The sequence below is a fragment of the Hylobates moloch genome, unplaced genomic scaffold (genome assembly GCF_009828535.3).
Source record: "Hylobates moloch isolate HMO894 unplaced genomic scaffold, HMol_V3 SCAFFOLD_13, whole genome shotgun sequence".
Lineage (NCBI taxonomy): Eukaryota > Metazoa > Chordata > Mammalia > Primates > Hylobatidae > Hylobates > Hylobates moloch.
This window is the reverse complement of record NW_026652288.1, coordinates 27,553,692-27,572,194: the sequence shown is the minus strand read 5'-3', so window position 1 is coordinate 27,572,194 and position 18,503 is coordinate 27,553,692. Positions and strand designations below refer to the sequence as shown.

The 18,503-nt window shown below is 39.8% G+C and overlaps 2 protein-coding genes across 9 annotated transcripts in view; one reads left to right on the top strand and one right to left on the bottom strand.

Moving 5' to 3' along the window:
- BABAM2 (BRISC and BRCA1 A complex member 2) overlaps nt 1–18,503 on the bottom strand; it is a 576,872-nt gene that overhangs the window by 480,121 nt on the left and 78,248 nt on the right. The gene's annotated exons all lie outside the window — the stretch shown is intronic.
- The window catches only part of RBKS (ribokinase), a 110,404-nt gene that overhangs the window by 23,478 nt on the left and 68,423 nt on the right, over nt 1–18,503 (top strand). For all 7 annotated transcript variants that reach the window (XR_004251314.2, XR_004251313.2, XM_032172587.2 and 4 more), the window contains exon 2: nt 8,510–8,642. Coding sequence is in view for 5 of the 7 variants with exons in the window: in XM_032172587.2 (XP_032028478.1) it covers nt 8,510–8,642 (133 nt within the window). In the remaining 2 variants the exon portion in view is untranslated. The remainder of the gene's footprint in view (nt 1–8,509; nt 8,643–18,503) is intronic.

Here is an 18,503-nt window from a genome sequence, read left to right as displayed (position 1 = left end):
ATCCAGCAGGATGAGCACGATATAAACTACATCAGAGCACATTGTGATCAAATTCCTGCAAATCAGTTATAAACAGAAACTCATTTTTTTTTTTTTTTTTTTGAGACGGAGTCTCGCTCTGTTGCCCAGGCTGGAGTGCAGTGGCGCAATCTCAGCTCACTGCAAGCTCCGCCTCCCGGGTTCACGCCATTCTCCTGCCTCAGCCTCTCCGAGTAGCTGGGACTACAGGCGCCCGCCCCCACGCCCGGCTAATTTTTTGTATTTTTAGTAGAGATGGGGTTTCACCGTGGTCTCGATCTCCTGACCTTGTGATCCGCCCGCCTTGGCCTCCCAAACAGAAACTCTTAAAAGCATCCAGAGGTTAGGAAAAAAAAGGCACACATTACATATAGAGGAACAAAGATTGATTGCAGACTTCCTGTCAGAAACAAGATGCAAGTCAGAAGCAAATAAAATCTTTAAAGTGCTTGAAAAATAAACTGTCAACATGGAATTCTGTATCTTTCTAATATAAAGGGGAAAGATAAAGACTTCCTAAAGACTTTTTAGGAAAATAAAAGAATTTATCACCAGAAAACTCACACTATAATAAATGTTAAAGGAAGTTCCTTTAGGTGGAACCAAAATGATTCCAGATGGAAACCCAGATCCACCTAAAGGAATGAAGACCCTCAGAAATGGTAAATATATGGGTAAATACAAAGACTTTTTCTTCACTTCTCAATTTCTTTAAAAGGCAATTGACATTTAAAATTAATAAAGTAATAACATAGTATTGTGAGGTTTACATCATGTGGAAGTAAAATGTATGACAATAGCACAAAGGTTAGGAAGGGGAAATGGAAGAATATGTAAAGTACATTACATTTTTAAGTAAAGTGGTATGGTACTGTTTGAAAGTAAAGTGTGATCAGTTTAAGATGCGTATTGTGAACCCTAGATCAACCACTTTTAAGATAATAGGGGAAAAAATCAGCCAGGCATGGTGACTTATGCCTGTAATCCCAACACTTTGAGAGGCCAAGGTAGGAGGCTCACTTTAGGCCAGGAGTTCAAGACCAGCCCTGCGCAACTTACTGAGATTTGTCTCTACCAAAAAAAAAAAAAAAAAAAAAGGAGGAGGAGGAGGGAAGGTAGAGTATAACACACAAACAGGGAACATAAAATGGAATACAGTTAATCCAAAAGAAAGCAGGAAAAGAAGAAGGCAATGAGTACTGTAATGTCATGTAGTGATATTGCTATGAGGAAAATTGTTGGGAAGCAATGCTTCATGAATGTTTTCATGTTTCTGCATGATCAGGACTTTCTGAGCAAAGATTTCTGGCACCGGATTAAAGAATGTTTTTTGTTTGTTTGTTTGAGAAGGAGTCTCGCTCTGTCGCCCAGGCTGGAGTGCAGTGGCGCGATCTGGGCTCACTGTAACCTCCGCCTCCCGGGTTCATGCCATTCTCCTGCCTCAGCCTCCTGAGTAACTGGGACTACAGGCGCCTGCAACCGCGCCTGGCTAATTTTTTGTATTTTTCGTAGAGACGAGGTTTCACCGTGTTAGCCAGGATGGTCTTGATCTCCTGACCTCGTGATCCACCCACCTCGGCCTCCCAAAGTGCTGGGATTACAGGCGTGAGCCACTGCAGGCCTAAAGAATGTTTGGCAAACAAGCCTTGGAAGTTAAAGACCTGTAGAGAGATTCAGAGACTTCTCCCCAAGATAATTTGTTTTCCTTCTAGAGGTTGTAAACCTAGAGACCCTCCCCTTCTCTCCCTGAGAGGATTTGTTTACAAAGCAAAGGTCATGTCCAACAACGATAGACTGGATTAAGAAAATGTGGCACATATACACCATGGAATACTATGCAGCCATAAAAAATGATGAGTTCATGTCCTTTGTAGGGACATGGATGAAACTGGAAAACATCATTCTCAGTAAACTATCGCAAGGACAAAAAACCAAACACTGCATGTTCTCACTCATAGGTGGGAATTGAACAATGAGAACTCATGGACACAGGAAGGGGAACATCACACTCCGAGGACTGTTGTGGGGTAGGGGGAGGGGGGAGGGACAGCATTAGGAGATATACCTAATGCTAAATGACGAGTTAATGGGTGCAGCAAACCAACATGGCACATGGATACATATGTAACAAACCTGCACATTGTGCACATGTACCCTAAAACCTAAAGTATAATAATCAAAAATAAATAAAAAAAAACAAAGCAAAGGTCAGTAGGTCATGTGCAGGTGATGCACGCTGCTTCTTCCCCCACCCCAAAGGGGAGGAGCAGCAGCTGTGTGTGAAATGTCCTATATAGGCTCCAAAATTTATTATTAGGGAGTTATTCTTATCATGTAACCTTGTGGGGGACTGGAGAACTAAAGTATAAATATTTAAATGCTGTCTCTGATTTAAAAACATGGTGGTTTTTTTTGTCAGAATGAATGAGTCAATACTTAAAAATTATATTAAGAAGGGAGTGTCTCCTATCAGGTGGTCTGGGAAGTCCTCTCTAAAGAGGTAACATTTGAGCAGAGATGTGAATGAAGTCAGCCCTGTAAGACTGTAACATGGGAGAAGACCATATGTACTAATCTGTATTGTCTCTCTCATTGCCTGGTACACTTTTTCACACATAAGTAAATTTTAAATAAATAGGGGTCAAGGATATGACACTGAAAGGCTGGTCACTTCTGGCTAGAGTGTTGTTTGTCCACTCTACAAATTCCAGAGTAGCTGCATCTTCAGACAAAATGACATTTTAGTCACAGACATTTTAGCTAGGAAAAGATATGAGTTTCACGCCTGTAATCTCAGTGCTTTGGGAGGCCAAGGCAGGAGGATTGCTTGAGGCCAGGAGTTCAAGAGTAGCCTGGGCAACATAGCGAGACCCCATTTCTACAAAAAAAAAAATTAGTTGGGCATGGTTGTGTGCCCCCGTAGTCCAAGCTAATCAGAAGGCCAAGGCAGGAGGATCGCTTGAGCCCAGGAGTTTGAGGTTACAGTGAGCTGTGATTGTACCACTGCCCTCCACCCTGGGCAACAGAGCAAGACCCTGTCTCTTAAAAAAAAAGATATGGGTTAGTAATCAAAATCAGTTAAAAACTGCATAAAGCATAATTTATGTTTCATTACCTTAAATAAATAACATATATGTCTGCAAATGAAGGGTTAGGGAACATAGAATGAATTTTTAGTTGGGAGATTTTTTTTACAGAGGTAGAAATAGATATTACTCACTTGATTTTGAAATTACTCTCAGCCTTTTAAATGTGGCATATACAAATGCTGAGAAGAACAAATATGGTTGAAGAATACAGGCAATAAGAATAATAATTAGCGTAATGAATTTTAATTGGGTAATAACTAATAGTACAATCTCCTGTTACGAGGCTTCTGTTGTCAGAAGCTTGCAGCCAAAAGGAGAAAAGATCAATGCAAAAGCCAAAAAGCAACACATTTGGTGACTTTTGGCTGAAGCCAATATTAGCATGACCTCTTTGGTTGAAAGACTTTTCATCCCCATATTACCGGGTCATTCTTTCCTTTGGTTTGAATAATCTCTGAGAATCTGTAAAAACCACATCATTGTCAAGAAGTTAAAAGCAATTGATAAGTTGTTCTGGTAACACCTGTCAGTGAATTAACTCAGAGCACAAAACCCAGGCATTTAAGGAGTTGACAAGTATTATTAAACCTGTTTTGCAAGAGAAGAAGCTGGTTCAAAGAGGGAAAAGCTGTCAAAAGTAATACAATCAGTAAGTGGCTCAGGCCTCCTGCCTGGCACACCCAGGCTCTAACCACGTGGCCTCTCATGGCAGGGAAGACTGGGGCCATGTATGAACATTTATCACTGTGCCTTTCAGTCCAACCTAAAGACATTGTGTCATTTTAAAAGCTATGAATTTGTTTTAAATTCAAATATATTTCTTAGGCATGGTTTTCTCTGTTCAGGTTTTCTCCCTCATTCAGAAATTTAAACTATTTTTACCTTTAAATGGTAGTAACAATGTATTTCTACTAATACTGTTTCCTTTTCTTTTTAATTTGAGCAATTTAATTTTTCTGTCTTTGACACTGCTAAACCTCTTTTTTTTTTAATTAGAACAAATCATAGTAATGCTTTCATCCCAGGAGACGGTGCTTTGCGCAGATGCTTTCTTGAACCTGAACATAATTTCATTATTTCAATAAGGAAGAAAGATAGGAAAGTCTAATTCAAAGTAAATTAGGATTTATAATTCAGAAATGCTTCTGCCTGTTTGTAACTAACTTTCTAGTTGCTCTCTCCACTCTTCAGTTTATTTACTTTAAAAAAATTAAATCCGCCATAAACTGTCTTAGTCTGGGTTTAACAGAAACCAGAGCCTAAGACAGAGGTTTAAGTGCACATACTCAGCACTATAACCCAGGAGTCAAGAGCAGGGGACAGCGAAGAAGGAAGAGCGTATTTGACATTTGCAAGTCGACCACTGGCTGCTCAGTTCTTTAGGACAGTCTGAAGAGTCAGAAGCCCCGGGGGTGGAATGAGAGCACCATTCAGTAAGGGTCTGTTAGGTGACACCTGCAAGAAGCCAGCTGGTGCCCATGAAGAACTGGTGGCTAGTAAATGAGGCAGAGGCCACGTGAATCTGAAGTAGTGACAAGTGGTATCATATCATACACTAAAATTCTTGTCATATGTATTTATATGCATAAGAATATAAAGTAACACACGAACTTTTAGTCCCCACCTTTCCTTGTGAATACCTGTCATTTAACTTTTCACTTTTTATGCATGCTTTCATCATGAGAGAACATATATCTTTTTCCTTTTAAAAAACATAAATCAGCCAGGAACGGTGGCTCATGCATGCAATCCCTACACTTTGGGAGGCCGAGGCAGGAGGATCACCTGAGTCCAAAAGTTTGAGACCAGCCTGAGCAACATGGCAAAACCCTGTCTCTACAAAAAAATACAAAAAATTAGCCGGGAGTGGTGGTGTGCACCTGTGGTCCCAGCTATCTGGGAGGCTGAGGTGGGAGGATCATCTGAGCCCAGGAAGTTGAGGCTCCAGTGAGCCATTTTTGCATTGCATTCCAGCCTCAGCAACTGAGCAGACTCTCTCAAAAAAAAAAAAAAAAAAGGAAAAAAAAACAGGCCAGGCACCGTGGGTCACACCTGTAATCCCAGCTCTTTGGGAGGCTGAAGCAGGGGGATCAGGAGTTCAAGACCAGCCTGGCCGATAAAATGAAACCCTATCTCTACTAAAAATACAAAAAAATTAGCTGGGCATGGTGGTGCATGCCTGTAATTTCAGCTACTCGGGAGGCTGAGGCAGGGGAATCGTTTGAACCCAGGAGGCAGAGGTAACAGTGAGCCGAGATAACACCACTGCATTCCAGCCTGGGAGACAGAGTGAGGCTCCACCCCCCCAAAAAAAAAGTGGAACATACTAATCTCCTTATTCCATGAATTATTTTCTTCACTTGTGTATTACTTGCATCAGGGTTAGGTTTAATGCCATTGTCAACAAGTTGATTTTGCCTTGTAGGAGATACATCAGGACACAATGATTAACATTTGTTGAATTAGTGCATGAATGAAGGAATATATGACTTCTAGTTACAGTTCTTGCTTGTGGAAGAGGAATGCTGCTGATACTGGGAATGCAGTAGGCAAGATCTGGTAAAATATGGAGTTGTCATTGTCGGACAGTTGCCCAGTCATCCCTGCTAGTCTCCCCCTGCTTCCCTAATCAACACCTCCACATCCTCATTTCAGAACAGGAATAGATGCTATACGGCGGAGACACAGAAAAGAGACAAAGGGAGGCTGGGCGCAGTGGCTCATGCCTGTAACCCCAGCACTTTGGGAGGCTAAGGCAGGCGGATCACTTGAGGCCAAAAGTTCGAGACCAGTCTGGCCAACATGGTGAAAACACCTCTCTACCAAAAATACAAAAATTAGCCTTGCCTGGTGGCGCATCCCTGTAATCCCAGCTACTTGGGAGGCTGAGGCAGGAGAATCACTTGAACCGAGGAGGTGGAGGTTGCAGTGAGCCGAGATCGTGCCACTGTACTCCAGCCTTGGTGACAGAGAGAGACTCCGTTTAAAAAAAAAAAGAGAGAGACAGAGACAGAGACAAAGGGAGACTCTTACAAAAATCTGTTCAATCAGCAAATATCTGTTAACCTCATGTCAAGTGACAGACACATTGCTTAAAATGGAGAACATGACAGACTTGGTCCCTGTCCTCATGCAGGGAAAGTCTACAGTTGAGGGAAGAAAGAGACAAGAGTAGGGGAAGGATGCAGAAGAAAAAGAGGAGAAATTAGTAAAATACCAAAAGAGTGAAGCATTTCAGTGATCACTGAATTAATACAGTGCTTGTGTTAATAGAAGTTGTTTAGAAATGCGTTTAAATCTCAGCCATCTGCTCCCACATCAAACACACCTACTGTACCCATGATTTTGCCCTTCCCCCACATACATATACATCCCAGTAATAATCTAGTGATTTTTAAATGAATTCTCACAGTCAGTAATAAAAATTACACTTGATTCAAACCAGTGAATTGTAACCCAGATCTAAGTATAAATATAGTGGAAATCATAAGTGTCTTTAGTGACAGTCTTACTAATCAAGTTATTTGGCCTGTTTTTAGCCACATGGGATATTTTTTCTTTTTCAGGTTGCTATGAGTGTTGTTTGTAGCAGCATCAGTAAGCCAAGAATTCACATAGTTACTCAATCACACAGATTACTCATCATTGCCTGTTCATAACAGAATCCTAAAATGTTTAAGATTTCTAATGCAAATCAAAATCTCATCATCACTTGTCATTGCTAAATTAAATGACAGGATAATAACATTACATTAAAACCATTTTTCTCTTGATTGAGTACCTTTTTCAGAAGTGAACCTTCTAGATGTATATTTTTTTCATCAGTACTATAAATGCATTTAGAATCCAAGATAAAAATAGAATTTAAAGGGGAGGAGTGGGATGTTTTCAAATTATTGATGAGGCTCTTTTGAATCTCAACCATATTTGACAGTGTACTGCAAGGGAATGGAGTAGTTCAGCTCAATTTATTGACACTTTTAGAGCTATATAAAGGAGGTTAACAGGCTGAGCTTGGTCTTTATTGAAGCAATTGTGTGTTCTTAGCATCAGTTATATGTCATCCCATTGCAAACTGGCTGTTAGGGACCTATAGGAGTTGGCATTGCTCTGTTCTAATATAAGATACTGGCTTCAGATAGATCACAACCTATGTGGGAAATTAATATAAATTTCTAACCTGTAAAAGCAGTGTAGGTTCTCTGTGGACTTACCATTGTGAACTTACCTCCTTACCTTTCTTTCCTATCTAAAGCTAATTAACCTTTTTTGGTCACACCTACCCTCTTTTTATCTGCTCCCTATGGCCCTTGGCCCACTTCTTTGTGGCCAGCTAGCCAGTGTTCATGCCACCTGAGCCCGTCTTCATCACTTGCCCTAGAACTCCCCAGAATGCCTCTTTCGTTTTAAAGTCAATCATTTCCTTCCATCCTTCAAATATTTTATTTCCTCACACCTTCCATCTTTAATAATATGAAATATAAAAATCTTACCCTGGATCAAACCTTTTATTCTTTTTGCCTCACTTAATACCATCATCATTAGGCAATAATAGCATTATGGTAAAAATTCTTACCTCTTGGAGAAGCTGATGAAGGTATTGACTCAAACAAGATCGGCTATGAGACGATAATTATTAAATTATTAAATCTGGATGATAGGTGAATGAGGGTAAGGGAAGTCAGTATGCTGTTTTCTCTACTTTTATAGGTTTGTAATCTTCCATAATGAAATTTTAAAAATAACTTAGCTCTTTAGGGTTCCTTTTCTAAAATAGATGCCCATTTTGAGTGAGCGCGTGAAATGATGTGGTATGCAAGATGGACTAAGACTAAAACCTGATCCTGCTCTCTGAACACCCTACTCTTACTCTACCCCTTAGTAAACAAAAAAGATTCTTTAGTACCTGGAATTGTAACTTCCTTCTTCTCCTTAGGTCCTGTACTTGATTATCAGAATCCTGGTCTGGTTTAACACTTCCTGCTTCTTGGTTTAACACTTCCTGCTTCTTATTAAAGTGACCAGATAAACCTATATAGAAATATACATTACTTTCATCCCATTTATTAAATCCCACTGTGAATAAAGTTCTGTGCTGGCATTAGGAAAGAGAATATGAAGGAAAGGTATTCATGAATAACCCTGATGCAGTACAACACTAGCCACAGTAGTGGTCTCTAGGAGAGAGAGAAGAATTCTGTCAAGGAGACTCATTCTTGATAATGATGCAAACTACTAAATGTCATCCTAAAGGAAGAGATAATCTTCCTTGCTTCTGCTTATAGTTCTAATTATTAAGACAATTTAGAGCTCTACTATATAACCTTCCCTCTCTTCTAAAGAACTTAAATTGATTACAGTTACCAATATGCCTTTTTTCTTCTCTTTTTAAATTACAATAGTCTTACTTCTCGTTTGCCAAAAACTGGAGAAACCATCCATGGACATAAGTTTTTTATTGGCTTTGGAGGCAAAGGAGCCAACCAGTGTGTCCAAGCTGCTCGGCTTGGAGCAACGACGTCCATGGTGTGTAAGGTAAGTATAAAGTATAGTGGAGAGGATTCTAGAGGTAAGAATCTGGTTTTAAGACTGGAGTTCATTGTTTTTATTTTTTTCAACCATTTTAAAGTGAAAATTCAGTGGCATATAATACATAGAGTGGCATTTAATACATTCAACCACCACTTCTGTTTTGTTCCAGAACTTTACCATCATTCCAAAACAAAATCCCTTACCCCTTAAGCAGTTCCTCCTCATTCCGTCTTCCCTTTAAGGCCCTGGGAACCACCAGTCTTCATTCTGTGTCTATGGATTTATCTATTCTGGACATTTCATATAAATGGAATATATATTATGTGACATTTTGTACCTGGCTTCTTTCACTTAGCATACTGTTTTTGAGGTACAACGTTGTAGCATATATCAGTATTTCCTTCCTTTTTATGGTTGAATAATATTCCATTGTATGGATATACCACAATTTTTTTATTCATCAATGAATGGATTGATGGACACTTGGGCTGTTTCCACCTTTTGGCTCTTATGAATAGCATTGCTACGAACATGCATATACACCTACTTGAGTACCTGCTTTCAATTCTTGTGGAAGTTTATTGTTTTTAAAGATCTGAATAACAGAGAGTAGTCTCCCTTGTCCTTTATATTAATTTCTACCTCATTGAATCCTCTGGGAAGTAGCAGTTCTCAAATAACTTAATGCTGCATTCCCTGAATGTAATGAGTTTGTAACTGGGGTGTCAGAAGTGAGGGAAATTAGCTTACTCCAATGGGTTTCTGTCATCCAGCTTCTAAACAATAGCATGAGTCATCTTGTTTTTAGCAGGTTTCACTGCAGCAACACAGCTTTTGGAAACTTCGTGTAATAACTGTGATTTACTCATATCTAAGTCATTTTCTTCTAATGCTGTATCTTAGATCTGAAAAGAATCTGGGCCTTAATGAACCACATATAACTGATTTTTTCGCATAGTTTTGTTTTCATGTATGTAGAGATATGATATTGTAACATACAGTATTCCTATTTTTATCCATGCTACTGAAATAATTTGAAAATAAATGGGCTGCCAAAAATTTTCATTTTTCATTTTTCATTAAATTTTAAGGTGCTAGCATTATAGCATTAGTATAACAGGAAAGGTAGATGATTGTGTGTTTGTTTGATTTTTAGGGAAAGCCAGGCTGGGTCTGCACATTATTAAAGGGCAAGAAAAAATACAAGGAACTTGAAAGAACGAGCTTTCTCCTGTGAACTATGTAGATTTTACCAAAAATTCTCTAAATGTCATTTTTCCTTGCAGTCAGCACTTTTCTGTCCACAGGAGTTTTAAATGATGTATAAACGATACAATTATCACTTCATCTGCTAGTAAACTGTAATTTTATTTCTAACCTATGATTAACATAATTTTCACACAGCTATTTGGTCAAAAACATCACGTGAAGCATAAGATTCAAAGTAAGAAACCCTCTTTTGCTAAGATTGAGCTCTTGATAGATTTAAAATATCAGTGTAATTAATCAGCAATTAATTATGTTCCAGGAATTATGGGTCTGTGAGAGGGGGCTGATTAAAAACTTAGGCCTGACTCATCTCATACCTGATTAGCTATGGAGGGTTTGGAGAGTAATCAGATGGTGCTGACTTAATTAAGAGGACCTAGGAACTGGAAAGAGGATGATATAATTTCCTGTGTAGGAAAACCTGGACATAGAATTGGCGTTGGAAGCTATGTACCCAAAATGGCTTCGCTGGGAAGAGGGGAGTTCCTAGAGCTGGAGACATTAAAGGAGAGATTAGAGAACCCCTCTCTTGGAAGCTTTATGGAAGCTATTTATGTAGCCATTAAAGTCAAGATTGGATGTCCCCTGGGATCTCTTCCAACCCTAAGATTATGAAATTGATTTTATTTTAGTTCTGTTGAATTTGAGGCAAAGAAAGAAATGACAAAGGGAAATATTTGAGTTATGGAACTGAACTTGGGAAATGAATCCTAAAACCATATGAGTGGATAGGAGAGGAATAGAAGCAGGGGGCTGTATTTTGGGAAATGTTCCAGTTAGGAGGTTGATTAAAGCAAAGATACCATTTGTGTGTGATGGTTTATGTTAGCATCTGTACAATTTTGAAAGTTCTATACATCTACCATGGCCCTGATTTAGTCATCTAATGTTTAGCACCACAGTGGATTTTAGCCTGTGTGTCTGCATAGCAGAGGATCAAAAAACATGACTGCAGCTAAAACCTATCCAGGGTAACTTTGGTTAAATAACCTGGGATCTTTAGACATGGAATTATTTAAAAGCTTAAGCAAATTGCATAATATTCTTAGACTTCTTAAAAAGAAAATAATATATTTTTATAAAAGAAGTTATTATCTGTTCATTAATCGTATTTTATCCATTGTGAAATACATTTTTATTAAGCAAATTAGCCAAACTTGCTTTATAGCATTTTTTTAAAGATGACAAGTTCTAAGTAGAAATGAAAACCATGAAATTTATCAAGATAAAAATGAACAGATGGAGCAAAAGAAAAACAGGTAAAAATTTTCTATGGCTTTCTCAGCAAGATTGATTTACCTCTTGCTACCTATAACAAACTAAAATTCAAATTCTTAATGAAGTAAGATTGATGGCCCAAACAAACTTCTTATATTGAGCTAGGGAGAAATATTTGTTAAGATATTGTGACAAAGAACATTAAACGAGTTACCTCAATATTTATACAGTGATACACGTATAATGAAACACTTCAAGTACTTAAGAGTTAGTCAGTATTTAGCTGTCATAGACCAAAGCTACAGTCTAATGATAATTGGAGATGGTATTTTCAGATTTAAAATCCTGGCAGATATTGTATAAAATGAAAGTCTTCCTCCCAGGGCAAAGAGCCTATTAGGACATCTTTCTTAAGACTTCACCTGAGTTAAGTGTTTCCTGCTCCATTCCATTGAAGCCAAATGTTAAGAGGAGGAAGTTATTCCTAAACATCAAAAGTTGGCAGTTCAGGAGAGGACCATGGTCAAGTAAGGAACTCAAGATGCACTGGCCCAATATGAGCGCAGAAACCATGAGCAGGTATGAACCCAAATGACCCAGGTCAGGAATCAGCAAACTGGAAACACCTTCAAGAAATTACCCTGTCTTGCTTCCTTCAAATATGAGACTGTCAAACTCTCTAATACAGGTAGCTATCTGTTTCCCTTCAGAACCATCAAGCATGAAGTTTTGTGACAGAGGTGATACTGATGCAGGCTGCCCTGAGGGGCTTAGCCGAGGAGGGTTCTTGGCTTTGCCCAGGCAAGAATTTAAGAGTGAGCCAAGGATAAGAAAAAGCAACTGTGTGGTGGCGGGGGCAGTAAGAACACTTAACTTGAGATCTACCTTCTTAAGAGCATTTTAAGCATACAATAAAGTATTATGAACTATAGGCACGATGTGGTACAGCAGATCTCTGGATCTTATTTTATCTTGCCAAATGGGCAGGAGGAAACTTGGAGGTGATGGATGTTTATTACACTGATTGTGGTAATGGTTCCACAGGGGTATGCATGTATTCAAACCCATCAAAATGTATACATTAAATATATGCAGGGTTTTTATTATGTCTCAATAAAGCTGTTAAATATAAAAAAAAAAAGAAAAAGCAACTTTGATTGAACCAGTGCTGCACAGCTAACCAATAGGCTGTGTGCCCAGAGGGTAGTGTATGGGCTGTTAGCAACTACATTTACATGTACTTTAAATTATATGCTAATTAAGAGGCGGGTTATTCAGAACTTTTTGGAAAAAGGGTGGGGAATCTCCAGAACTATATAAGGTAACTTGGGCAAATTACAAATGCCATGGGCCATTGCCATGGCATTTGTAAACTATCTTGGGTCCAGTAGGAGTGTCTTGTGCTAATGAGCAGTGAGAGCAACTAGAAGTCGCTTTCCTCGTTTCAGCTAGCTTCTTCATTACACCATGTTTTGACCAGATCCTGCTTCCACCAGCATGGTCCAACCGGAAAATAAGACCTGCTGGCCTCCTAACTCGGTACATTAAGGTGGTGCTGTTCAAAGTCCAGTCCTCAGGCTGGTGCCAAGCTGCATGCAGATTGTCACTGGTCCAAACAGTACAGGAATTGAGAGTAAGCAGTTAGGATCATTTATAGCAATTTGACAGAATAACTCTATAGCTGTTGAATATAATAGTAATAATAAATTAGGCCTTGTAGTTTGTATGACTCTTTTTTGTTTTCATCTCCTTGTTATTGTATTTTATAAAATTGTTAGTCCACAATGGATTGAAAGCAAGAAAAGGAAAACAAGGCCAGTGCTGCTCCATAGATAGCTTGAAAAGCAGTACATTAGAGTATCCATCACCTTAACCAAAAAGTACCTTCTGTGCTAGATTGCTGTGGGAGAATCATCTGATCATGCACTGAGATTTTCATTTTCAGAGATCAAAAATTAGTCACCAGGTCTTTCCAGGTAATATATAATGAGGTGAAATCTGTCCTTTCCTGAACTCTGTTGAAAGACAGCTAGCCATAATTAGTTGGCTATGTTGATTGGAATGCTTAGCCATATGTTCAAACAAATGATCCTATAACCAAGCAAATAATATGCACCTTGTATAAGAAGAAATGGTAGAAATGAGAGAAAATAACTGGATTATCTCAAACCTATCACCACTCTCAGATAATCAGGCCTAATAATGGTGATTGTAGCATTAACTTTGTATATTAAAGGTCTTTATTTTTTTCTGAGACAGGATCTCACTCTGTTGCCCAGACTAGAGTGCTGTGGTGCAATCTGGGCTCACTGCAGCCTCAGCCTCCCCAGGCTCAGGTGATCCTCCTGCCTCAGCCTCCCAAGTAGCTGTGACTACAGGCACATTCCACCATACCCAGCTAATTTTTGTATTTTTTGTAGATACAAGGTTTCGCCATGTTGCCCAGGCTGGTCTCAAACTCCTGAGCTCAAGCAATCTGCCTGCCTTGACCTCCCAAAGTGCTGGGATTACAGGTGTGTACCACCATGCCCAAAGGCCTTTTTTTTTTTTTTTTTTTTTTTCCAGAGATAGGTTGCCTAGGCTGTAGTGCTATGGTGCTACAGCTCACTGCAGCCTCAAACTCCTGGGCTCAAGCAATCCTCCCACCTCAGCCTCCAGAGTAGCTGAGACTACAGGCATGCAGCACCACACCCAGCTAATTTTTTAATTTTTTGTAGAGATGGGGGCTTGCTGTGTTGCTGAGGCTGGTCTCGAACTCCTGTCCTCAAGCAGTCCTACTACCTCAGCCTCCCAAAATGCTACGATTATGGCATAAGCCACCATGCCTAGCCTAAAGGCCATTATTAAGGTAAACACCCCTTTATCTAGGATTTTAAAAACCAGCAAGCTTTCATAACTGAGATTTTATATATTCTTCTTATGTATTTTGTTATAAGGCCACAAATGACAAGTTAAAAGTTAGTATGAAGGATTTATTCAAAAAAGCAACAGCTGGGTTTTGTATGACAGCAAATGCAACTTAGTCTCCTCAACTAGCTATTCACTATAACCCTCAGGCACTGAAAAGTGACAAAATGTCTTCAGTTGCAAGGATTAAATTATATTCATCTTAGTTTTAGTGTTAAACATATTTTCTGTATTCTAATGCTTTGAAATCGGTAACCTGTTTTAATATATGTGATAACTTCTTGAGCAGAATATTCAATTTCATGTGGCCTTGGGTAGGATATTTTGATCTCCTATGTTTTATTCACCCCAAATGTATGTTGAAGAGTAGAATTACTAGATGGTTTCTGCCATTTGAGGATTCCAAGCAGCCTAAACAACCATTCCTCAATCACTTTGCAAAATAGAAGTTATGGTGCTGACTGAAGTTGCCCTCCTTAGCTTCAGGTCATAGTTCTGGACTCTGGAAGCCCTGCCAAAGCTCTCCTTCAAAGCAGAAGGAGCCCTCCCAGTGATAAGAGTGAAAGAAGCACCTCCGCACCCTTAGCTGAAGAAATGCTCTTATTCCTCATACACCCAGCCCTTTTGCTTTCCATGACCCTTGCTGCATTGTCAAATACCGAAGCCACTAGCCACATGTGGATATTTAGATTTAAATGTAATCAAAGTTAAAAAATTGAATTCCTCAGTCACACAGTCTGTATTTTGAGTGTCTGTGTTGGGCAGAACAAATAGAAAACATTTTCTGTATTGGACAGCACAGATGTAGAACATTTCATCATTGCAGAAAGTTCTATTGGATGGCACTACTCTACAATATTCAGGGCAGAACTGAGCCTGGGATTTCCAAAGAGCATGTTGAGTTCTGAGAGTTCCCTTCTGGCTTATGTGCAAGTAAGTGCTTGTCCGTAGTTGCTCTTGACCTGGCTTCCTTCATGTGGAACAAGTTAACACAGACAGGCTATCTCCGACTATGCGGGTTTCCAAGAATCTTTCTGCCCAACAGTATTTAACTGCTATAGTCAAAAGAGTGTGAGAGTGCCTTCAAGAAGGCTGTTGGAAACAAAACCTTGTATGGAACCATTCTAGAATAGTTTGGGTGCTTGTAGTCATGTTCCTTCAAGAATGCAACATGACAGCCGGACGTGGTGGCTCACGCCTGTAATCCCAGCACTTTGGGAGGCTGAGATGGGCAGATCACCTGAGGTCAGGAGTTCGAGACCACCTTGGCTAACATGATGAAACCCCATTTCTACTAAAAATACAAAAATTAGCCAGGTGTGATGGTGCATGCCTGTAATCCCAGCTACTCGGGAGGCTGAGGCAGGACAATCGCTTGAACCCAAGAGGCAGAGGTTGCAGTGAGCCGAGATTGCACCATTGCACTCCAGCTTGGGCAACAAGAGTGAAACTCCGTCTCAAAAATAAAAAAATAAAAAATTTTTTTTAAAAAAAGAACAGAACATGACTACAAGATGGGTCCAAGGAAAATGAACAGAAGGGCAACTAATGTGATAAACTCTTAAAGAATCTCCAGTAAGCTTTTAGGAAGTCTAGACTAACAAATACGAAATCGCCAACAATATAAGATGGTATTGAACTATGGGCTTGATTAGGAATATCATAGGAGGTCTGGAGATGAGAGGATTAACAAGGGCCAGAGTAGGGAAGGTAGACCTTAAGTTGATACTTGAAAAACAGGTGAGGTTTGATTTAGTGGAGGAGAGAGGGCATAGGACTTCTAAGTTCTCAGAAATGATGGTAAAGAAACAGACAGGTTTCTTTCTATTGATATATCCAGAAAGGAACAATTTTCTGTGGAAGAATAGAACACACCAGGAGTGACTGAAACCTGGATTGAGACATAGTCCATTGAAGTAATGCTCACCTGCAGGACAGAAAAATAGAAGTTCAGTTCAGAAGTATAGTTCAGAGGTAGCAAGCCTAAAGGACTACAGGAGCCAAGCAGGTTACAGAAATTGCAGTAGGCTAGATGAAGTCAAGAGTCTATGTGTACTTTAAGGCACTCGCCTCTCAGTTCCAGGTGGTTTGCCTTGCAGGAATGTGGACCCAGTGTTACCAGAACCTCTGAATTTTCAGAACCTCCTGGACATCTGTCTGTTTTTGTGAAGTCTTCTAATATTTAAGTATTGAGAACTGATAAACAAAAATAGCAGGGCATTTATACCAAAACCTGCACACAGATATTTATAGCAGCTTTATTCGTAATTTCCCAAACTTGGAAGACATCCTTTAGTAGATAAATGGATAAATAAACTCTGGTACATCCAGACAATGGAATATTATTCAGCCCTAAAAAGAAATTAGCTATCAAGGCACAAAAAGACACAGAGGAACTTTAGTTGCATATTACTAAGTAAAAGAAGTCAATCTGAAAAGGCTACATACTGTGTAATTACAACTGTATGATATTCTGGAAAAGGCAAAACTATGGAGACAAAAGATTAGTGGTTGCCAGAGGCTAGTGGGGAGAGGAGGATGAATATACGGAGCACATTTTAGGGTAGTGAAACTATTGTGTATAGTGTATAGGGTATAGGCTAGTGGGGAGAGAAGGATGAATATACGGAGCACATTTTAGGGTAGTGAAACTATTGTGTATAGTACTATAATGGTGGATATATGACATTTTACATTTGTCAAACCCTATATTCAACACCAAGGGTGAACCCTAATGTAAAGTATGGAGTTTGAGTAATAATGATATGTCATGTAGGTTTATCCGTTGTAACAAAGTACCACTTAGTTGCAGGATGTTAATAGTAGGAGATACTAGTTGCCGGAGGAGACAGAGAGTATATGGGAACTCTGTACTTTCTACTCTCTTATGCTGAGAACCTAAAACTGTTTTTAAAATAAAGTCTATTTTTTTTTTAGAAAACAATAGTAGGGCAAACAAAACATATCTAGCAGTCAGATTCAACTTTCAGCTCACCAATTTACAACCTCTGCTGTAGATTCAACTGTCGAGTTCAAGCCAAAGTCCAGCCAAGGTAGCAGTCAGACAAATGTTAAGCATTAGAGAGGTATGGAAGAAGAAAACAAGGGTGTCCTGACTAGCACAGTGACAGTGATTGCAGCACCACGGAGACCAGAAATGGACAGTAGGGAGATGTCAATAAGATGCCAGCATTGGTATCAAAGGCCTTGCAATCATAGTTTTCTGGCTTTGAGCCACAGACCTAAAGGCCTGGCCCCTGCAAATGGCTGGCCAGGCAGAGAAGAGTGCCTGTTCTGACAGAGCTAGAGGGCTAACCAGATGATTAGGATACACACTCGTGCTGACAGAAACAGGGAGAGATCCAATTACCAAAGTGGACCACAAAGCATGAATGTGGTCACAGGATCCAGGCACAAACACAGCTGCTTAAATTATGGTTCAGTGGTTCAGGGTTACACTAGGCACTAGGCTAACTAGCTTTTTTTTTTGAGATGGAGTCTTGCTCTGTTGCCCAGGCTGGAGTGCAGTGGCACAATCTCAGCTTACTGCAACCTCCGCCTCCTGGGTTTAAGCAGTTCTACCTCAGCCTCCCGAGTAGCTGGGACTACAGATATGCGCCACCACACCCGGCTGATTCTTGTATTTTTAGTAGAGATGGGGCTTTACCATGTTGACCAGGCTGGCCTCGAACTCCTGACCTCAGGTGATCCATCCGCCTTGACCTCCCAAAGTGTTGGGATTACAGGCATGAGCCACCGCACCCAGCCTGAAGCTAGTCAGGACTTTGTTAATAACAGACAATAGACGCCCAGTTCAAAATAGCTTAAGCAAAAAAATAAAAATAAATAAAATTTTTAAAAAGAATGTATTGCCTCATGTAACTGAAAAGCCCAGTGGTAGAGCTGGCTTCAGATGACTTAGAGGTCCATTAGGCTATTAGGAGTCTATGTCTGTTTGTGTCTGTCACCCTCCTGCTTTCTGTTATGTTTCTCTGTTTTCTTTCTAGTTGTCTCCACATGGTGAGCCCCAGTGGCTGCAGGCTTACATTCTCTTATAGCCAGCAGTCTTACTGGGAAGAAAACTTGTCTTCCCTGGTAGTTTCAATAAATGTCCCAGGATTGAGTCTTATTGGACTAGTTTAGCTCACATGCTCATTCATGAACCCATCACTGTGACCAGGGTGGTGGAACACACTTTTTTTTTTTTTTTTTTTTTTTTTTTTTGGAGACAGAGTCTTGCTCTGTCACGAGAGCTGTAGCGCAGTGGCATGACCTCGGCTCACTGCAACCTCCGCCTCCTGATTCAAGCAATTCTCCTGCTTCAGCCTCCCGAGTAGCTAGGACTACAAGGAACACGCTTTTTAATCAGGCCTGGGTCCCTTGGCCAACCTAGTCTTGTTCTCTATAGAATGGGACAGAAATAGGTGTCCAAAGGAAAAACTGAAATACCTTTAACAGAATAAATGCTAG